Source organism: Bufo gargarizans, chromosome 2, assembly GCF_014858855.1.
Source record: "Bufo gargarizans isolate SCDJY-AF-19 chromosome 2, ASM1485885v1, whole genome shotgun sequence".
In the NCBI taxonomy this organism is placed as follows: Eukaryota; Metazoa; Chordata; class Amphibia; order Anura; family Bufonidae; genus Bufo; species Bufo gargarizans.
The window spans coordinates 14,439,561-14,463,465 of NC_058081.1; the positions used below are offsets into that span (position 1 = coordinate 14,439,561).

The 23,905-nt window shown below is 44.4% G+C and overlaps 1 protein-coding gene across 1 annotated transcript; it reads right to left on the reverse strand.

The window, feature by feature from the left end:
* Positions 1–12,754: 12,754 nt before the first annotated feature.
* On the reverse strand, positions 12,755–18,985 carry LOC122925471 (olfactory receptor 6N1-like). Its single transcript, XM_044276827.1, has 2 exons — positions 18,851–18,985; positions 12,755–13,684 (listed from the first exon to the last, which is right to left on the reverse strand). Exons 1-2 carry the CDS (start codon positions 18,983–18,985, stop codon positions 12,755–12,757), a joined length of 1,065 nt encoding a protein of 354 aa, XP_044132762.1.
* Positions 18,986–23,905: the final 4,920 nt, after the last annotated feature.

Below are 23,905 nucleotides of genomic sequence, written 5' to 3' on the forward strand. Positions count from 1 at the left end.
TGAAAGTCAGTGGCACGACCTTCATTCCATGTGGGGTCTAGGACCTCATCGTCCCCTGCATCGTCTTCCACCCAGTCTTGATCCCTGACCTCCTGTTCAGTCTGCACACTGCAGAAAGACGCAGCAGTTGGCACCTGTGTTTCGTCATCATCAGAGACATGCTGAGGTGGTATTCCCATGTCCTCATCATCAGGAAACATAAGTGGTTGTGCGTCAGTGCATTCTATGTCTTTCACCGCTGGGGAAGGGCTAGGTGGATGCCCTTGGGAAACCCTGCCAGCGGAGTCTTCAAACAGCATAAGAGACTGCTGCATAACTTGAGGCTGAGACAGTTTCCCTGGTATGCATGGGGGTGATGTGACAGACTGATGGGGTTGGTTTTCAGGCGCCATCTGTGCGCTTTCTGCAGAAGACTGGGTGGGAGATAATGTGAACGTGCTGGATCCACTGTCGGCCACCCAATTGACTAATGCCTGTACCTGCTCAGGCCTTACCATCCTTAGAACGGCATTGGGCCCCACCATATATCGCTGTAAATTCTGGCGGCTACTGGGACCTGAGGTAGTTGGTACACTAGGACGTGTGGATGTGGCAGAACGGCCACGTCCTCTCCCAGCACCAGAGGGTCCACTAACACCACCACGACCATGTCCACGTCCGCGTCCCTTACTAGATGTTTTTCTCATTGTTATGGTTCACCACAACAACAAATATATTATTTGGCCCAATGTATTGTATTCAAATTCAGCGGGATATAAATTTGAGGCCTAGTATTTAGGCGCTGGGTGACCGGTATGGATTTAGTGACAGAATTAGACTTGGAAATGCACAGAAGCGTGTGTGTGAAGTTATTCTGAATGACCCTATGTGCACCTTCAATATGATCTACCCTTTTAGGGATAGATTTCAAATAGCTCTGATATAGCAGAAACGACTAAATTATGAAATTGCTAAATTGGGAATTGTATTTCAACCCAGAACAAAAAATGTGCTTGAACGGACACTAAATAACTCGCCCAGCTACAGCACTAAGGACAGATTTAGCGGGATATAAATTTGAGGCCTAGTATTTAGGCGCTGGGTGACAGGTATGGGTTTAGTGCCAGAATTAGACTTGGAAATACACAGTAGCGGGTGTGTGTGAAGTTATTCTGAATGACCCAATGTGCACCTTGAATATTATATACCCTTTTAGGGATAGATTTCAAATAGCTCTGATATAGCAGAAACCACTAAATTATGAAATTGCTAAATTGGGAATTGTATTTCAACCCAGAACAAGAAATGTGCTTGAACGGACACTAAATAACTCGCCCAGCTACAGCACTAAGGACAGATTTAGCGGGATATAAATTTGAGGCCTAGTATTTAGGCGCTGGGTGACAGGTATGGGTTTAGTGCCAGAATTAGACTTGGAAATACACAGTAGCGGGTGTGTGTGAAGTTATTCTGAATGACCCAATGTGCACCTTGAATATTATATACCCTTTTAGGGATAGATTTCAAATAGCTCTGATATAGCAGAAACCACTAAATTATGAAATTGCTAAATTGGGAATTGTATTTCAACCCAGAACAAGAAATGTGCTTGAACGGACACTAAATAACTCGCCCAGCTACAGCACTAAGGACAGATTTAGCGGGATATAAATTTGAGGCCTAGTATTTAGGCGCTGGGTGACAGGTATGGGTTTAGTGCCAGAATTAGACTTGGAAATACACAGTAGCGGGTGTGTGTGAAGTTATTCTGAATGACCCAATGTGCACCTTGAATATTATATACCCTTTTAGGGATAGATTTCAAATAGCTCTGATATAGCAGAAACCACTAAATTATGAAATTGCAAAATTGGGAATTGTATTTCAACCCAGAACAAGAAATGTGCTTGAACGGACACTAAATAACTCGCCCAGCTACAGCACTAGGGACAGATTTAGCTGGATATAAATTTGAGGCCTAGTATTTAGGCGCTGCGTGACAGGTATGGGTTTAGTGACAGAATTAGACTTGGAAATACACAGTAGCGGGTGTGTGTGAAGTTATTCTGAATGACCCAATGTGCACCTTGAATATTATATACCCTTTTAGGGATAGATTTCAAATAGCTCTGATATAGCAGAAACCACTAAATTATGAAATTGCTAAATTGGGAATTGTATTTCAACCCAGAACAAGAAATGTGCTTGAACGGACACTAAATAACTCGCCCAGCTACAGCACTAGGGACAGATTTAGCTGGATATAAATTTGAGGCCTAGTATTTAGGCGCTGCGTGACAGGTATGGGTTTAGTGACAGAATTAGACTTGGAAATACACAGTAGCGGGTGTGTGTGAAGTTATTCTGAATGACCCAATGTGCACCTTGAATATTATATACCCTTTTAGGGATAGATTTCAAATAGCTCTGATATAGCAGAAACCACTAAATTATGAAATTGCTAAATTGGGAATTGTATTTCAACCCAGAACAAGAAATGTGCTTGAACGGACACTAAATAACTCGCCCAGCTACAGCACTAGGGACAGATTTAGCTGGATATAAATTTGAGGCCTAGTATTTAGGCGCTGCGTGACAGGTATGGGTTTAGTGACAGAATTAGACTTGGAAATACACAGTAGCGGGTGTGTGTGAAGTTATTCTGAATGACCCAATGTGCACCTTGAATATTATATACCCTTTTAGGGATAGATTTCAAATAGCTCTGATATAGCAGAAACCACTAAATTATGAAATTGCTAAATTGGGAATTGTATTTCAACCCAGAACAAGAAATGTGCTTGAACGGACACTAAATAACTCGCCCAGCTACAGCACTAGGGACAGATTTAGCTGGATATAAATTTGAGGCCTAGTATTTAGGCGCTGGGTGACCGGTATGGATTTAGTGACAGAATTAGACTGGGATATGGCCAAAAAATAAACAGACTATTGCTGGTTAAATGCACTTGGTGTGACAGCTTCACCCTGATGTAGGCTTTAGCCAAAAAACAACCACACCATTGAGGGTTAAATGCACTTGGTGACAGGCGCAGCTTGCCCCTGATTTAGTATATGGCCAAAAAATGAACAGACTATTGCTGGTTAAATGCACTTGGTGTGACAGCTTCACCCTGATGTAGGCTTTAGCAAAAAAACAACCACACCATTGAGGGTTAAATGCACTTGGTGACAGGCGCAGCTTGCCCCTGATTTTGTATATGGCCAAAAAATGAACAGACTATTGCTGGTTAAATGCACTTGGTGTGACAGCTTCACCCTGATGTAGGCTTTAGCCAAAAAACAACCACACCATTGAGGGTTAAATGCACTTGGTCGCAGCTTGTGCTGGCGCACCACAAGACACAAAATGGCCGCCGATCACCCCAGAAAAATGTGACTGACAAACGGTCTGTGCAGCCTAAAAACAGTGAGCAATTGAGGATCAGCAGCTCAATGATCCACAGATCCACAGGAGTTAATCTGCCTAATCTCGCCCTACTGTCGCAGCCGCAACCTCTCCCTACGCTAATCAGAGCAGAGTGACGGGCGGCGCTATGTGACTCCAGCTTAAATAGAGGCTGGGTCACATGGTGCTCTGGCCAATCACAGCCATGCCAATAGTAGGCATGGCTGTGATGGCCTCTTGGGGCAATTAGTATGACGCTTGTTGATTGGCTGCTTTGCAGCCTTTCAAAAAGCGCCAAGAAAGCGTCACAAAAGCGCGAAGAAAGCGACGAACACCGAACCCGAACCCGGACTTTTACGAAAATGTCCGGGTTCGGGTCCGTGTCACGGACACCCCAAAATTCGGTACGAACCCGAACTATACAGTTCGAGTTCGCTCATCCCTAACTATAATATAAATTGCAGTCTATATGTGTATTTTACGAATATTCGCTATATTGCTATATATTCTTGTTTTAGAATATGGCGAATATTCTAAAAAACAAAGTTATAGCAATATAGCGAATGTATTCGTTATTTAGAATATTCGTCTTTTTTTTAAAATCTGTACTGTTATTCCATTTTGGCATACTCCTCCCAGACAAGCGTCCCAGTCACCATGGGAACGCCTGTGGGTAAGAATATACCATATTTCACAATCTCAGGGAAAACTCAGATCCGATGGTATTTTCTAACCCACAGTCGTTCCCATGGTGACGGGGACGCTTGTCGGGGAGGAGTATGCCGAAGTTGAATAACAGTACAGATTGAATAAAAATAAGAGTATTCTAAATAGCGAATATATTCACTATATTGCTATATATTAGTTTTTTCAAATATTTGGATATTCCAATAAAAAGAATATATGGCAATATTCAGCCGATCTCTAATAGTTTGATAAACGAAAATTTGGCTAGACGGGCTTAGACGATTACCTTGGTCAGGCAGGCCAAGCAGGAAGAAGCACCAGTACAGCAACGGCCGGGTGCAATTATCGAAATTGTGATTTCAAATTCTTATTATTTTTTTTCCGAATAATATTCGATTTATTATATTCGCTATTGCTCTCCCTAAATTAAATGAAGCGGGTAACGTAAATGAGCGTGAAAAAACATCTGACGCAATTTACAGTATTCAAACCGCCCAGTGACTGTGATCAGTGTGAACTACCCTTCATCAAGCATTCATCACTAGTTGATTGAACTTGACAAGTGAATGAATACAATGACTACTGGAAGTGCGTCAAAGTTTAGACCCATATTTGAGATAAATGAGGACAACATCATATTTATGCAGTGTCCCACTACCATCGTGGGTACTGCAAAGTTGCTCTGTATTGCTTTGCATTCCATATATAGCCTGTTTATATGCTGCAATGCATCTTTATGTACAATCCCTGCTGACAGGTGTATTTAGATTGCATTACACTGAGCCTACCACTAGGGGGAGATAATTCCACCAATATATATATATAGCTCAGCTCAGGCCTAGCCAGTTAGTACCAGACCAGTTGTGTCCAGTTGAGTCTGGAGTTTGATCCCTGAGTTGAAGTGCTCCATACACTCAGCAGGATATTAATTCAGAGGATACTAAAGAAGGCGACCTCCAAAGGGTTAAAGCCATATCTACAAGCGCCTTAGCACCTTTGGATTTAAAAGCAAAGGATTTACCAGCCTCCGGCAGCCTCACTAACCTGCACTGGGAAACCAGGACCAGCCTAGAAGTCCTCTACCAGTAAGCACATAAACCTACATCATTTAATAGCTAGAGAGACAGACATTACACCTGTCAGCAGTGGACCTGTTGCATTTTTACCCCTGTCCATCTTAAAGAGACTGTTTAATACTTGGATGTTACTGTTACCAGTAGAAACGTTCAGTAAATGTTAAAATTTGGATTGCACCATCCTTGTCTCAGTCTTCAGTACCTCAATTAAAATTACAGTAACTGGTTGTATCACCACAAAAGGTACTGGTGTCACGACTACAAGGGACCTTGCCACAGGCACATTAATACAGACCATCAAGGGCACCTCGAACCACCATCTGTCCCGTGTCCTTTACACCAGAGTGTGCCCCAGAGAATCCTTGTGCCGTTCTCCTCTTCACTTGTGTGAGCCTGCCCAGGGACGACGTAACCGTGAGTAACCAGAACTGTATTTACCTCGGTCCACCTAATGCTCACACCGTGACCTCACGTATAATTCCCCTGTTTGGTCTGGAATACCGCATTAATAATATTCTGTGTTTCTGCCTCCTCCTCCTAAGGTAGACGAGCTAAACATCCTAAGCTGAAGGACATATGGTCACTACTAAGTATGCTCCCAACTAAGTCGGACCTGGAGGTGATTATACAGAGGGTCGAGGCCAAACACAACAAGGCTATAGCTGAAGTCAAAACTGAATTAACAGTTATTTCCACCAAAGTGACCTCGCAAACTAAAGTCTCAGCTGAGCTAAATGCCTGCCTGGCGATTGTGGAAAAGATCATCACCTCGCAGCAGGTCTTAAACAGACACCTGTTACTGCAGATGGACGACCAAGAGAACAGGGGCCGGCGCAATAACATCAAAATCCGTGGGATCCCTGAGGAGGTCCCATCGGCAGATTTAAGGAAAGCGGTGACTGCCATCTTCAACTCTCTCCTTGATAGATCTGAGGCCTCTGATATAGAGCTCGACAGAGTACATAGGGTTCTGGGCCCTAGACGCTCAGAGAATTCTGCTCCTTGTGATGTCCTATGCAGAGTTAATTTCTTTAGAGAAAAAGAGGAACTTTTACAAAGAGCATGGAGACAATGTCCTATCTCATTCAGCGGATCACTGATCCAAATCCTTCCTGACATGTCTAGGAGATCCTTGCTCATGAGGCGCACTCTCAAACCCCTTCTGCAAATTATCACAAATGCTGGGGCCACTTATCGCTGGGGCCCCCCATTCCATCTGATAATCCGTAAAAATGGATCTAGATTTGCCCTACACTCCCCGGATAAGCTTAGTCAGTTTCTGGACAGTACACTCTTCTCCTTACCGGACTGGCTTGATGTTCCAGTTTTCACTTCTCCAGCAGCTGGACCCTCACCACATCTGAACAGTGGTCCTCGACAAGGCCGTCCTCAAGTTCCACATTCTCCTGGGTAGGGGACTGTCCTCTCTATGAGTAGTTCTAGATTCTATGGGTTGATGAAAACCCTTACTTTATGACCTACAATACTTGATATTATGCCAGATAGGGAGAAAATGCAGGGGACCGAATATGGCCTTAATATTCCAGTTTGTTTATTCCCATATCCTATAGGTAGTGGTTTTGTTATCTGTACCTCCTCTCTTAATTTCTATTATTGTTGCTTAAATCTCTGGGCCGGGGGAAAGGGCAGCTTTATAGAGTGCTCTCCTTCACCCCTACTAGGACTGTGAGTCTTGGTTCGCCCGATTTGGGCTTACCAAGAGTCGCATAGTGGATTGCTTTTTCCACAGTTTTGTTTAAATTGGTTCTATTTGAACTGGATTGGCCGGTTTTGACATCTCGCCCTTTAGGCGTATTTGTATTTGTTGTTCTAAATCTTCTGTGTTGTCTACCCACCCTCGTGTCCCTTTGCCTCCCCTTCCTCCCCTCTATTGTTTTTCCTTTTATTTCTTGTTTTCTACAGGCCCTGATTATGTCTGAGATTACCTTTGCGTCCATCAATGTCAATGGGTTGAATACTCCTGAGAAACGTTCCTCCATTCTCCGGTTCTTGTGGTGTAAAAAGGTACAGATTGCCTTCATTCAGGAGACTCATTTCCGCAGGGATACCATACCAAAAATGGCTTTTTTTTTACACATTTTTTTTTCTTTTTTACGGTGTTCATCCGAGGGGTTAGGTCATGTGATATTTTTATAGCGCTGGTTGTTACGGACACGGTGATACCTAATATGTATACTTTTTTTTTTTATTTCACTTTAACACAATAATACCATTTTTGAAACCAAATAAATGATGTTTTAGTGTCTCCATGCTCTGAGAGCTATAGTAATTTTTTTTTTTTTTTGCGATTTTCTTATGTAGGGGCTCATTTTTTGTGAAATAAGGTTACGGTTTTATTGGTACCAAGTTGTGGGACATACGCCTTTTTGATCACTTGGTGTTGCACTTTTTGTTATGTAAGGTGACAAAGATTGCTTTTTTTGACACAGTTTTTATTTTTTTATTTTTATGGTGTTTTTGGACTGGGTAAATCATGTGATATTTTTATAGAGCCGACCGTCACGGACGCGGCAATACCAAATATGTCAATTTTTATTTTATTTTTTCTATTTTTAAAAGTTTTTTTTTTTTTACACTTTATTTATTTTATTTTTTACACTTTTCGTCCCCCATAAGGTCATACAAGACATCTGGGGGACATTTAACTTAACTTCACTTAGGTTTTTTTTTTTTCACTGTTGATTTCTCCAGTAACTGGGGCTGACATAGTAGCCCCAGTTACAGGAGAAATACTCCCCCAGAGAGGCTTTACAGTGGTATACAGCACTGTACAGCCTCAGTGCAGGGCTGTTTGAGGTCTGTAGAAGACCTCACAGCTCCAGCACTCACCCGGCCCCGCTGTCACTGACAGCGGGCAACCCGATCTGCAGCTGCACAATTAGCGTGCAGCTGCAGTTTCTGAATGGACGTTCAGGAACGTCCATTCAGAAATAGAGAACCACCTCCCGGACGTTTATAGTCAACGTGCGGACGGGAGGTGGTGAAAATCCTCGTCTTTATTCAGGCAGTAGAAACAATGTACAAGTGTTGTGACATTGACGCGTTTCAAACAAAATTCTTATTCTTAACTGTGAACAATGTCTTTCCCAGAGGTTAAGTACTGAACTAAAACAAATGGTTCCGCCCGCACCTGAAAGGAGTGCGGGATGGGGAAAGGGGAAAAGGAAGAACCTTCCATTCCCTATATAAGGCACTGTTCACATTGTCAAGCAATGTAATTGCAAATCCCACTAATTAACATATTATAAACTCAAATACACACATAACGGTAGATTTAAAACTGTCACATATAAGTATATAACAATATATGAATATACAAATCTTGCTCCCAACTATACGAATATACAAATCTTGTTCCCAATGATCAATAAAAATGCATGAGCTCAGTTCTCACGTTAAGACCATTAGGATGTCTAGTATCCAATTTGAAAATCCAGAAAGCTTCCCTTAATCTTACAAGACGCTTTAAATCACCTCCTCTCTTTGGTAACCTCACTTGTTCAATAGCAAAGGCTCTGGAATGTTTCACATTTCGTTCATGTTGTTGTATAAAATGTCTAGCGACATTGGATATGTTCACACTTGCAGGATTATCAATGTAGTTGAGGTTCTCCAAAATCCTAACCTTGAATTCTCTGATGGTGCAGCCCAGATACATCAGTTCACAAGCCATGCAGCGGGTAACATATACAACACCGATAGACTTACAATTAATATAAGATTTAATTTGACATATAATAGAGGTGTCCGCATTGTGAAATGTTTTCGTATTCACTGCATAATTACACGCGCGGCAGCGAAAGCTGCCACATCTAGTGAAACCTTTGTAAGTGAGCCATGTGGTATCGCTTTGTTTAATCTGTTGTGTGTAGAAGGAAGGAGATAAAGTGTTAGGCCTCATGCACACGACCGTTGTTTTAGTCCGTGTCCCTTGTGCCGTTTTTCGTGATTTTCTGCGGTCCCATTGACTTTTAATGGGTCCGTTGAAAACTCGGCTAATGCACCGTTTGTCATCCGCGTCCGTGATCCGTGGTTCCAGTCCGTCCAAAAAATATAACCTGTCCTATTATTTTTGCGGAAAACGGTTTGCGAACCCATTCAAGTCAATGGGACCGCTTAAAAAACGCGGAGGCACACAAGATTGTCATCCGCATCGGCGTCCGTTTTATTCCTATCATTTAAATGGCAAACCTGTCTTAGATTTTTTTTTAATTTCCTTTATGTCTGGTGATCCTCCAAAAATAAAGGAAGACACACGGAAACAAAAACGGAAACGGAACAACGGAACCCCATTTTGCGGAACGGAACACAACAACGGTCGTGTGCATGAGGCCTTACCCAGATTCGAGGTCTTCTTCCTGCATCCCTGCCTCAACATGCAGCAAAGTACATTATCATCATATAGTATTGGCAAATATTTTTTGATTGTTTGTTGTATTATACCAAACTGTTTGCTGTACGTTAAGACAAGGGTAGGCACATCGTTCTCTGTTTTGTACTGGTCACATTCGAAACGCATCAATGTCGCAACACTTGTGGGTGTAAGTCCTGTACATTGTTTCTACTGCCTGAATAAAGACGAGGATTTTAAGCTACCAAAGAAACCGTGAGTGCTGGAACGTTTTTCGTGTTGAGTTATTCTGATGCCTGATTGAAGTCGGGAAGGAATTTTTCCCCCTTAAGTGAGGAAAATTGGCTTCTACCTCACAGGTCTTTTTTTTGCCTTTCTCTGGATCAACTTGCAGGATAACAGGCCGAACTGGATGGACACATGGCTTTTTTCGGCCTTATAAACTATGTTAGTATGTTACTATGTTACTTACTTACGTCTCATCTGTGTTTTGTATCCACTCCTGTTTTTTTTTTTTTTTGCTTTAGCAATACTGATGAATTGCTAAACAAATGCTGACCGAGTGAAGGCGGATGCTCCACAGACAGGATCCGTTTTTTTAAGGGTTAGTGTTCTGACGGATCAGAGGAAGGGAAAAATAATCAGTGACGTCAACACAAACTTACTGCTGACACCCTCTCCACTCTGTCGGGGGCTCTACTTGTATAAGCGTTTAATAGAACAGGTTCTGTAGACATCTATGTGGAATCAGCTGACGGCGGTGTAAAAGGAGTGCGCTTCTTCTTGACGCTAACATGGACCTGTAACGCTGAGTTTACACTTAAGTTATTTGGTCAGTTTTGGCCCTGTGACTGACCAAATAAGTGAAGTGTGCAGTGATTCTAAGAGCGATGCCTGTCATCTGCATGTCATACTGACTCACAGTATTGTTTCACTACCACAGCGGACACTTTACACCAACACAAAAACCAGCGAAGGTGAGAAATGATGGAAGGAGCATCATTGGTTAGTGGCTACTTTGTTGCCTTAGGGTCTGGACTCTGGACAGAAGAATATTAAGGGCAGCATCCATGATCTTACCTGTAAGTGCAATGAGCTGGACCGGGGTATGCACTCTGACACCAAAATATGCAATTGCTGGGTCAGGTGTAGGTGATAGTATATAGTTTTGTTTGTGACCCCAATTGCAGCGTGCGCAGGGTACAATCACAGGGCCCTTTAAGGTGTTGTAACTCACGCACCAAGTTAGGAATGCCAGAGTGGTGTAATGTCTCTGTATGTTAGTGGTAATGGTGTCAACGGTGTCTCCTACCTGGGTACGGCTGGACTTCTGGATCCTGGCTCACTTGCAATAAAATGAGTGCAGTGCTAGTAGGAGTAATAGAGGAATGTGCAGCAGAAATTGAGATCCAGACCTTTGGTAAAGTTCAAACTTGTCTTTACTGGTTGTAGCTTTCATCCAAGGAAGATACAGCTTTAGTCTTTGGGTCCCAGCAGGTATTGGCAATGGTTGGCAGGAATTTATGCTTCTGCTCTATCATGTACCCGGAGCTTGCAGGAAAGGACGTCTGCTTTGTAGCTCTAAACTGTGGCAGGAATTTGGCTTCTGCGCTTTCTATCTTCTGCTGTCTGGGGACTGACTAGCTGAGGAGGAATATGGCTTCTCCTGGGTCTCTGGACTGTACTCACAGTTAACTTCACGGGGTATGCTTCTTCCTGTAACTGGAGGTGTCTGCTTGCTTTCTTCTAGCTGAGGTGAAGGGCTCAGGCTGGGGATGATGATCAATGTCTCAGCCGAGACAAGATCCTGTCTTGATTCCCTATATCTGGGAGCTCCTAACATGCACACCCTACCCCTAGCAGGGGATGGGCTACACTCACTCTAACTTCCTTCCCTCCCCATGAGGCAGGATATGGCAATAATCCACTCTGCTCACAGAGGGGGGCTGAACTGGAATGAACTATTCCAGCTCAGAAACACTAACCTGACTTAAGTCCTTGCCAGAACATTGCTGCCACCTGCTGGTGAACATGTAGAATGACAACAATATACAGTTAACAAGGCTTACAATGCACAGTTGTGAGGATGTAATGTAAAATCACCTGTGATGACAATGTAAATGCCCTTAACAGATTGTAGCGGGGTAAAAGAGTTTCGTAACACCACTCTGGGGTGTTACATAAGCTGAAAAGACGTTGGGTGAAGCAACAAGACAATGGGGGACATTTATCAAAACTGGTGCTATGATTCCATGTTTCATTTTCAAAGCTTTTTGGAAAATGAAAGGATCAATCTAATTGGTTACTACGGGCAACTAAGACAGTTTTAGTACTGGTTTTGTTAAATGCCCCCCAATGTCCCAAAGCACACAATTAAATTAACAAAAGAATGGTTGAAAGAGAAAAAGATTTGCGTTTTGGAATGGTCAAGCCTGCCCTGACCTTAACCCCATCGAGATGCCGTAGCATGACCTGAAGAGCAGAAACACAATTGCATGGGGAATGATCCAAAATTAACTTTAAACATGGTACAAATATTATCTCCAGCTTAAAGAAACAATAGGTGGAGGATTTCTACAGAATAAATAATGATGTCTACCGTAAAGTGCTCAATAAAACACATGAATTGTACATAACAATCAGACCGCAGATTATTATTAAGGCTACTTCGCCGGAACTGCCTGCCGTAACCAGCAATCCGGACGCAAATGGATGGCATTTGTCAGACGTATCTGGATGCGGATCCGTCTGAAAAATGCAGTGAAATACCGAATTCGTCTCTCCAGTGTCATCCGGAAAAACTGATCTGGTATTTTATATTTTTTTGCATTTTTAAAAGTCTACGCATCCGTTTTGCAGGAACACTTAATGCCGGATCCGGGTCTAATACATTTCAATGGAAATGAATGCCGATCCGGCATTCCAGCAAGGGTTTAGGCAAACGTAAGAGGGACTGAACTGATGCATCCTGAACGGAATGCTCTCCATTCGGAATGCATTTGGATCAGTTTTTTTCCGGTATTGAGCTCCTGTGATGGAACTCAACACCGGAAAAGAAAAATGCTAGTGAGAAAGTACCCTAACCAATCTAAAAATCCATATTATTCTAAAGGGCTTATTTACTTTTTATTGAAATTGTAGATATTACAATAATGATTATTTTATTTTATATATTTTTTGCTTAACCAATCAACTTGAAAAATTCAGCATACAACACATTGTTTTCTTAATTTACCAGATCTCATGCTTTTGAAATGTTCTTTGTACGGCTTCTCTAATGTCTTTATTCCTCAGACTGTATATAATGGGGTTAATCAAAGGAGTAAAGACAGTATACAGCAGGGAGAGAATTTTACTTATGGTGTTTGTCAGGCCTTTCAATGGGACAATATAAATACTGAACATAGTCCAGTAGAATGTGGAAACCACAATGAGGTGGGAGCTACAGGTGGAGAAGGCTTTCTGTCTACCAGTATTGGATGGGATCCTTAAGATTGCTAAAATAATATATGTATAAGACACTACAATGATTGTGGTTGACATTATTACAGTTGGTATACCAATAACATAAACCACTAAGTGGATCATAGAGGTGTCAGAACAGGCAAGTTCTAGTAAGGGAATAAGATCACAGAATAAATGGTCAATGATATTTGGCCCACAAAAATTTAGTTTTGTAGTTTTTATGATGTAAATCAAAATGATAGAAAACCCAAGCAACCAACTGTTTATAGACAAAATTATGCAATATCCTCCTGTCATGATGGTGGAGTAGTGAAGTGGATTACAGATGGCCACATATCTGTCATAAGACATCACTGCGAGAAGAAAACACTCAAATGCTTCAGAGGCACAGAAGAAATACAACTGAGTGATGCAATAAAAAATAGTAATGGTCCTTCCATTATTCAGTAGGATATAGAGCAGGTTGGGGACAATATCTGAGATTAATAAGATGTCACTGATGGACAGTTGTGAGATGAAGAAGTACATTGGAGTGTGGAGGTTCTTGCTGGTGGACACGATGGTGATGATCAGGAGGTTACCACATATTGTTGCACAGTAAACCACCAGAAGAAGACAAAATAAGAAAATTCTTGAATCTTGGCTGACTTGAAATCCTAAAAGGTAAAACTCAGTGACCACAGTCAGATTGTTCTCCTACACACAGAACAAACAGTAGTTATGCTGCAACAAACCAAAAGCAACAACATATAATAACTAGATGGTTATTAATTCATGTTCATGGCAAAAATAATAGGCCACCGAATACACTGTAATATTTAGTTCTTTATGTCTTTAAAATGAATAAAACCACTCTATGGAGTCATTGAGTAATATTAAGAAATCAGATATTTTTGACACATTTTTGAATGAACAAGAAAAATTAAATAGTAGCCTAAAATAGATAAAAAAAATGCAAATCAGCTTATTGTTTAACGTCAATGGTCAAACTCTCACCTCTAAAGTCACATTTTAGTTAGGTAATAATGAGAACACATTTTCCTAATCGATACATTTCAGACAATCTGACGGGAATCTTAAGCTGAATTCATTGTGAATTATTACATTAACAATACCTACATCAGATATTTCTTTTATCTTGATATTCATTTCCAGATGTATTTCTTATGAATCCCAATTCTTCTATGAAAATCACTTCCCAGAGGCAATAGACAACAGCACGGTCATGTTATGTGGGGTCAGACATGTGAGTATGAGCTATAATGGGAATCCATTCAGTTTTTTATACTGAATCGGAGGCAAGGGGACAGATAAACAAGTCTTGGGAGATTTTTTTTCTCTTTGTCTCATGAGTCCTGTTTGTTAGATCAGCTAAAGACTATAAATATTAAATGAGAATTAAAAGTGTGTTCAATGAGGGAATGTGATGCAATAGTTTAAAATTTTGTACACATAACTTGTCTTGTAACTTGTAGCATTGGTTAGGGAAGTGGTGTCCAGGTTCAGGACTGAACCCAGATTTAAGCTCCCTTTCACTTCTTTAGCATGTACGAGTGGACCATTTCTGGCCGGCCGCAGGCGCATGGCCGGCCGCAGGCGACAGCAACGAGGATCCTCCATGGCAGGACGCTAATCTCCTGACGTCACTAATGCAGAATGGCTGTGCGTTCCAGGGCGGCCTGGATGTTACAGCGGGCTGATGGAGTGGCTGCTGCCGGCGAGGATCGGCTTTCTGCTCACTGTCCTAGTGCTGGCCTGGTGCTGAGGATATCGCTGGTGCTGCGGGGGTTGGGAGACCATGTCAGTCTGCTGGTGTAACCAATTCTGGTGAGTGCCCAGTGACAATGTCACAGCGTGCTGGGCTTGATGGAGTCGGCTTTCTGCTCACTGTCCTAGTGCTGGTGCTAAGGATAGCGCTGATGCTGCGTGGGTCGGGAGACCACAAACCCAGCAAGAAAGGCCATGTCAGCCTGCTGGTGTTGGCCAGTTCTGGTGAGTGCCCACTCAAAGGGTGCCCCAGACTCAGAAAGGTCTAGTATAGCAGCGAGGGGACTGGTGGCTTCACATTACTTATGTCTATATGTCCTGGTGGGGTGTACACCTATCATAGAGGCTCTTTTGGAAGGTGTAGGCGTGTAGCTGACTGACGGACGTTACACAACAACATATAAACCACTAACGTGTGAAGCAGTCACCATTTCCTTGTAGATTGCCATTTACTCAGTACATAAATACAAAAAGGCGCACCAAGCATGGCTCCTGTACTACAGACATATTTTATAATAGCAGATTTCACTCTAGCATTCAATAGAGCACTTATGTTGTCGGCAGCGTAACACAGTTGTGCATCTAAGTGTCACGCCTTGCCCTGTGAATGTGCGGAGGTCTGTCAGATTAGCGGCACATGTCTGACTTCTCTATTTGTTTTGATTTGGGTTTGAGCAGGATCCACCTTCCCTCAGGTCCACTGGGTTTCATTTTTAGTGAGGCTATTTATCCCTCCTTCTCCCAGTGACCTGTGCGGGTTATAGTTCTTTTCTGGGAGCTCTTGATTTGTAGTGGATCGTCTGCTCCAGCTCTGCTCAAGATAAGTCCTCTCCTTTATTTCCCTTTGTGTGTTTTTTTTTCTAGGCCTCTAGGGAGACGCTTGCTTCCTCCTGGTTTGAAGAAGCAAGTTGCCTCTTCCCTTTTCCCTACTGCTTAGAGTTTGCCCAGGGTGTTAAGGTTTAGGGATGAGGGCATGTGCATATCCACCCTAAGGGTATGCACATGGGCACAACAGTTTAGGTAAAGCTTTTAGGGATCGCTAGAAGGTGATCCTTTTCTCCCTAGCTTTTGGGCCTAGTCGTTTGTTATTTTTGTTTTCCAGTGTTTCGTTATTTCCCCGCTTACCTACCTATCGTGACATTATAACCTGTCTAAAAAACCATATCCATGCTGTTTTGCGAAATGGAGTTTATGGATGCCTTGGTTAATCGCATGCAGTGATTATCGCTGGAGGTTGCTGATCTCCGAAGTTCTGTTGCACGGTGTCAGAATGCTCTGGCGTCTGGCGCCATTGGAGGAAATCAGGTCTGCTTAGAGCCTAAAGTCGCTCTCCCTGATAGGTTCTCAGGGGGTGGTGATGACTTTATTACCGATTTACCGAGTTCCTCTGGGAAAACTGTGATTTTGGTGGTAGTGGACCGCTTCAGTGAGATCTCCCACTTTGTACTGTTGCCTAGCTTGCCCAATGCCAAAACTCTCGGTCAGGTTTTTATTGATAACATTGTGAAACTACATGGCATTCCCTCGGATGTGGTGTCTGATAGGGGGACGCAATTTGTTTCCAGGTTTTGGAGGGCGTTCTGCTCTCGTCTGGGAATTCAACTGTCTTTTTCTTCGGCTTTTCATCCCCAGTCGAATGGTCAGACAGAGCGCACTAACTAAAACCTGTAGACCTATTTGAGGTGTTTTGTTGCCAAGAACCAGGATGACTGGTCATCGTTCTTGTCTCTAGTCGAATTTGCTTTGAATAACCATAGACAGGAGTCCACTGATAAGTCGCCATTTTTTGGCGCATATTGTTTTCAGCCACAGTTTGGTACTTTTTCTGGGACTGGATCTTCTGGGATGCCAGAAGAGGAGAGATTCTCTTCCGCCTTGTCATCTATCCGGCGGAAGATCCAAGTTAATTTGGAAAAGATGGGTGAAATATATAAACGGATGGCTGACAGGAAACGTATGACTTGTGTGTGGGTGATTCGGTGTGGTTGTCCACTAGAAACATTAAGCTGAAGGTATCATCTTGGAAATTGGGTCCAAGATTTATTGGCCCTTACAAAATCTCTGTGATTGTCAACCAGGTGGTGTTTTGTCTGGATCTTCCGCAGACCTGCAAGATCCATAATGTGTTTCACAAGTTTTTATTAAAGAAATATGTGGAACCTGTGGAACCATCTCCATTGCCACCTTCCCCTTGAAATCTCTAAGATTCTCAACTCACGCATTCTTCGGTGTTCCCTCCAGTACCTGGTACACTGGAACGGATACGGTCCCGAGGAAAGAATGTGGGTTACGGCTGCTGATGTCAGTGCTAGCTGCCTGGGGAGGGCCTTTCACAGGACACACCTGGATAAAGTTGGTCCCGGGTGTCCGGTGGTCACCCATAGAAGGGGGGGTACTGTCATGCCTTGCCCTGTGAATGTGCGAAGGTCTGTCAGATTGGCAGCACATGTCTGACTTCTCTGTTTGTTTTGATTTGGGTTTTAACAGGATCCACCTTCCCTCAGGTGGCTCTGGGCCCCACCAACCAGCCAGAAAAACAGCACAGTGGCCCCCGTGCAGCACCGCACCATGTGAACAGTTGTCAAAGCTCACCTGCTCTGAAGCTTGCAGGAACTCCAACTGAGAGCATGATAGGCTAATCTAACCCCTACTACAGAATACTAGGCTAATTAAAATCACCTGGTTAGTGGAAGGAGTGCTGATCCAGGGACAGAAACTCTATGTAATGAACAATTGGAGAAAAAAAGAAGAAATGGATCGCACATCCACTGCAAATGCTATGATCTCATCCCTGCATATCTGCAGGAGACAGCACTAAATAGCGCATGTGTACCACCTCTATGCTACACGCTAAATGAGGCCTTAGTATACATTTTGATAAGCCCACTCACCACGCCAAGGTCGCCTCAATGAGTGGGTCCTAACCTAAAATTGGTGCGGCGCTGCACTGCGACCACCAGCGCTGTGGCGCCATCCCGGCCGGCGGCGGGACCGAGTGGCCAAACAGCACCTCTGCTATCTGACCATGCCAAACCTAGCTCTGGGCCCCACCAACCAGCCAGTAAAACAGCACAGTGGCCCCCGTGCAGCACCGCACCATATGAACAGTTGGGTTTTATTGTTAGTGAGGCTATTTATCCCTCCTTCTCCCAGTGGCCTGTGCGGGTTATAGTTCTTTTCTGTGAGCTCTTGATTTATGTTGGATCGTCTGCTTCAGCTCTGCTCAAGATAAGTCCTTTCCTTTATTTCCCTTTGTGTGTTTTATCTAGGCCTCTAGGGAGACGCTTGCTTCCTCCTGGTTTGAAGAAGTAGGTTGCCTCTTCCCTTTTCCCTGCTGCTTAGGGTTTGCCCAGGGTGTTAAGGTTTAGACACGATGGCATGTGCCTATCCACCCTAAGGGTATGCACATGGGCACAGCAGTTTAGGGAATGCTTTTAGGGATCACTAGGAGGTGACCCTTTTCTCCCTAGCTTTTGGGCCTAGTCATTTGTTCTGTTTGTTTTTCCATGTTTGATTATTTCTCTGCTTACATACCTATCGTGACACTAAGGCTACTTTCACACAAGCGACATGGACCTCCGGCTGGCTGTTCCGTTGGGTGATTATTGATTATAGTCAATAGGGACGGAGCGGCAGTCCGGGGGCACATGGTCACTAGCGGCAGGACGGATCCGACAGGCTGTTCACCCAACGGAACAGCCTGCCAGAGGTCCCTACCGCTAGTATGAAAGTAGCCTTATGCTCCCCCTTGATTGGTTGCCTGCAAGAGACCGGACGTGACGTAGCCTTACACCCGGAAGTGCTCTGTGTGCATTGCTTTGAATTAAATCTGGCTGATTCACTGCTGCTGCCGGAGTGAGAAAACGCTGAAAAGGCTTCGTTATTCTACCTAAAAGTTTATTGACAGGTAAAAGGGTGGTTGAAGCCATATTACCTCAGCATTTCAACCAGTCTACTGTCACCGTGGTGTATATGAGAGTGCAAATTGTCACTAGGCCTCAGGTTCCTCCTGGGACTTAAGTCGTTTGTTCACGCCCAATGCTGTGGTCGTTGTACTGGACTGCTGTAGTGAGTTCTCCTATAGGTTTCACTCACATGTTGTTGATATTGGAGAGGGGCAGAGCCGAGGTGTAAGCCAGGTCGGGGAAATGCCGAGTCATGTTGCGCGCCCAGTCTGCCAGCCCAGGCACCAGACACTGACTGGTTCTCTGCCAAACGCTGTCTGGCCATGCTGAGAGTTGTAGTTTTGCAACAGCTGGAGGCATCCTGGTTGGGAAAAGCTGGTCTACTTTGATAATATGAACAATGGGAGTTCTACAAAAGAGCTATTGTGGGGCAAAGTTCATATTCGTGTTTACACATGTGTTTTAAAATGAATGCTTTCCCCTTTTATAAACAAGTAAATAATGACGCAATGCTGTGGGGCTGGTATGCAACTTTTTCCAGGGCTGGTTTTTATCCCCAGTCCAGCCCTGGATATGAAGTCTGGTACATCACCAGCTCACAACAAACAGACCTTGCCCTGCGCAATGCGACGCAAAGCAAGAGTAGCATCAAAGCAAGGAAACGCTCCACTCGTACATGCTAAAGGAGTAAAGGAGGGCTTATATCCAGGTTCAGCCCTGAAATCGGACAACCCTTTTAAAAGCCACTTGTTATTTGAGGTTTTTAAAAAATGTGTTTTTTTTTTTTTCTTTATTCAACCTTTTATTTTTTGGTATTTTGCTCTCAATTAGAGTTGAGCGAACCCGAAATGTAAAGTTCGGGTTCGTACCGAACTTTAGGGTTTTCGGCACCCCGATCCGAACATTTACGTAAAAGTTCGGGTTTGGGATCGGTGTTTGGCGATTTTTATGGCGCTTTTTGAAAGGCTGCAAAGCAGCCAATCAACAAGTGTCATACTACTTGCCCCAAAAGGCCATCACAGCCATGCCTACTATTGGCATGGCTGTGATTGGCCAACTGCAGCATGCGACCAAGCATCTATTTAAGCTGGAGTCACGTAGGGCCGCCCGTCACTCTGCTCGGATTAGTGTAGGGAGAGGCTGCAGCTGCTGTGAGGGAGAGATCAGGGAGAAATCTTATCAAGAACTGGTTTATGTACTCAGCAATCTACAGAAAAAGTGTTTTGTGGGTGGATAAACCTGCCCTGAGCCAACTACTGCTGAAAACAAACTTTTTTTCGTTCAGTTAGTCAATATGAATACATGATTGGCAGCCATTTTATGCAATGATAGTGCACCAGCATAGGCTATCTGCAAGTTCAGAAATACAGCTTTGGCATACTGGGGTGAAAAAACCCTCTAATGTACTGCACATCTGGGATTAGACAAGCATAAGTGACTGTCACATTTAGGACATAAATACAGCTTTTTGGTTAGGGTGAAAAAACCCTCTAATATACTGCACATCTGTGATTACATGTGCATAAGTCACTGTCACATTTAGGACAGAAATACGGCTTTGGCATATTGGGGAGAAAAAAGCCTCTAATATACTGTGCATCTGTGATTACACATGCATAAGTGACTGTCACATTTAGGCCATAAATACGGCTTTTTGGTTAGGGTATAAAAACCCTCTAATATACTGCACATCTGGGCGTACACGTGCATAAGTGACTGTCACATTTAGGCCATAAATACGGCTTTGGCATACTGGAGTGAAAAAACCCTCTAATATACTGCACATCTGGGATTAGACATGCATAAGTGACAGTCACATTTAGGACAGAAATACAGCTTTTTGGTTAGGGTGAAAAAACCCTCTAATATACTGCACATCTGGGTTTACACGTGCATAAGTCACTGTCACATTTTGGACAGAAATACAGCTTTGGCATACTGGGTTTAAAAAAAAGCCTCTAATATACTGCACATCTGGGATTACACATGCATAAGTGACTGTCACATTTAGGCCAGAAATGCGGCTTTTTTGTTACTGGGGTGAAAAAACCCTTCTGATATACTGAACATCTGGGATTAGACATGCATAAGTGAGTGTCACATTTAGGCCACAAATATGGCTGTCACATAGAGTAAAAAAAAAAATTTGAGGGCAATACCCTACATCAGGGTTTTTATTGGCGGTTAATTATGTTTAACATACTTAACCACTTTTTACTTTGCTTTGTGAATGCTAACTATGAGGCAAACATCTAATAAGGAACGCTGTCATGGTTGTGGGGGTGGTGTTGGCGGAGCCTCTGGTGCAGGGAGAGGACGTGGCCGTTCTGCCACAGCTACACGTCCTACTGAACCTACTACCTCAGGTCCCAGTAGCCGCCAGAATCTACAGCGATATTTGGTCGGGCCTAAAGCCGTTCTAAGGATAGTAAGACCTGAGCAAGTACAGGCGCTAGTCAATTGGGTGGCCGACAGTGGATCCAGCACGTTCACATTATCTCCCACCCAGTCTTCTGCAGAAAGTGCACAGATGGCGCTTGAGAACCAAGCCCATCAGTCTGTCACATCACCCCCGTGCATATCGGGGAACCTGTCTGAGCCTCAAGTCATGCAGCAGTCTCTTATGCTGTTTGAAGACTCTGCTGGCAGGGTTTCCCAAGGGCATCCACCTAGCCCTTCCCCAGGGGTGGAAGACATAGAATGCACTGATGCACAACCACTTATGTTTCCTGATGAGGACATGGGAATACCACCTCAGCACGTCTCTGATGATGACGAAACACAGGTGCCAACTGCTGCGTCTTTCTGCAGTGTACAGACCAAAAAGGAGGTCAGGGAGGAAGACTGGGTGGAAGACGATGCAGGGGACAATGAGGTCCTAGACCCCACATGGAATGAAGGTCGTGCCACTGTCTTTCAGAGTTCGGAGGAAGAGGCAGTGGTGAGACCGAGCCAACAGCGTAGCAAAAGCGGGAGCAGGGTGCAAAAGCAGAGCAGCCATCGCCAAAACAGTTCACCTGCTACTGGCCACCATCAACAGGGACCGAACACACCAAAGACAGCTTCAAGGAGTTCCCTGGCATGGCACTTCTTCACACAATGTGCTGACGACAAGACCCGAGTGGTTTGCACGCTGTGCCATCAGAGCCTGAAGCGAGGCATTAACGTTCTGAACCTTAGCACAACCTGCATGACCAGGCATCTACATGCAAGACACGGGCTTCAGTGAAGTAAGATTTTCAAAACCAAGAAAGAGCTCAGGCCCCTCCTGCTCCCTCTTCTGCTGCTGCCTCAGCCTCTTCCTACGCCTCTGGAGGAATGTTGGCACCTGCCGCCCAGCAAACAGAGGATGTGTCACTAACAACACCACCTCCATCACCAAGCATTTCCATAATGTCACATGGAAGTGTTCAGCTCTCCATCTCACAAACCTTTGAGAGAAAGTGTAAATACCCAACTAGCTACCCTCGATCCCTGGCCCTGAATGCCAGCATTTCTAAACTACTGGACTTTGAAATGCTGTCATTTATTCTGGTGGAGACGGACAGCTTTAAACAGCTCATGTTGCTTGCTGTCCCACAGTACGTTGTTCCCAGCCGCCACTACTTCTCCAGGAGAGCCGTGCCCTCCCTGCACAACCAACTATCGGATAAAATCAAGTGTGCACTGTGCAACACCATCTGTGGCAAGGTCCACCTAACCACAGATATGTGGACCAGTAAGCACGGCCAGGGACGCTATATCTCCCTAACTGCACACTGGGTAAATGTAGTGGTGGCTGGGCCCCAGGCGGAGAGCTGTTTGGCGCACGTCCTTCCGCCGCCAAGGATCGCAGGACATCATTCTGTGCCTCCTGTTGCCTCCTCTTCCTACTTGGCTTCCTCCTCCTCTTCTACCACCTCCTCATCCACTCAGCGACAGACCTTCACCACCAACTTCAGCACAGCCAGGGGTAAACGTCAGCAGGCCGTTCTAATACTGATGTTTTTGAGGGACAGGCCCCACAGCGCGCAGGAGTTGTGGCGGGGTATAGAACAACAGACCAACGATTGGTTGCTGCCAGTGAGCCTCAAGCCCAGCCTGGTGGTGTCTGATAATGGGCAAAATGAGGATGTGGCCCAGGACGAGGAGGAAGAAGAGGGGTCATCTCTAACACTTTCAGTCCAGTCTTTTAGAAGTGGCTCAGAAAGAGGATTTTTGCAACAGCAGAGGCCAGGTACAAATTTGGCCAGTCAGGGCCCACTACTGGAGGATGATGAGGAGGGGGAGGAGGATGGGAATGAAGCATGTTCACAACAGGGTGGCATCCAACGCAGCTCGGGACCATCACTGGTGCGTGGCTGGAGGCATACGGAGGATGCAGACGATACGCCTCCCACAGAGGACAGCTTGTCCTTACCTCTGGTCAGCCTGGCACACATGAGCGACTACATGCTGCAGTGCCTGCGCAACGACTGCAGATTTGCCCACATTTTAACGTGTGCTGACTACTGGGTGGCCACCCTGCTGGATCCCCGTTACAAAGACAATGTGCCGTCCCTAATTCCCTCTCTGGAGCTTGATCGGAAGTTGCGTGACTACAGGCACACGCTGGTAGAACTGCTCCTGAGAGCATTGCCAACTGACGTCGGGGGACAAGTGGAAGCACAAGGCGAAGGCAGGGGAGGAGGAAAAGGTCGCCAATGCAGCTGTGTCAGCGCCAGCACCTCAGAAGGCAGGGTTAGCATGGCCGACATGTGGAAAAGCTTTGTCACCTCGCCGCAACAACCGGCCCCAACTGCTGATATGGCGCGTGTTAGCAGGAAGCAGCATTTAAACAACATGGTGGAACAGTACCTGAGCACACGACTACACGTACTGATTGATGGTTCTGCCCCATTCAACTTCTGGGTCTCCAAATTGTCCACATGGCCAGAACTTGCCCTGTATGACTTGGAGGTGCTGGCCTGCCCTGCAGCCAGTGTACTCTCTGAACGTTTATTTAGCACGGCAGGAGGCGTCATTACAGACAGACGCAGCCGCCTGTCCACAGCCAACGTGGACAAGCTCACATTCATTAAAATGAACCAGGCTTGGATCCCACAAGACTTGTCTGTACCTTGTGCAGAATAGACATGTATACCACCATCAAATATACATTCTTGTACTCAAGTCAAGTGCAATGATTCTTTGTTTTCTTTTTTTTTATTTGTCCCAATATTTTGGGGGCTACCTACCCCAATAAAAAAATAAATAAAAAACATTG

Excerpts from the sequence above, each read along its gene's own strand:
- LOC122925471 (XM_044276827.1), bottom strand. The coding sequence starts at position 18,985 with ATGGCCAGACAGCGTTTGGCAGAGAACCAGTCAGTGTCTGGTGCCTGG. Across the intron at positions 13,685-18,850 it reads CTCTCCAATATCAACAACAT|GAGAACAATCTGACTGTGGT; the intron begins GTGAGTGAAACC and ends TTCTGTGTGTAG.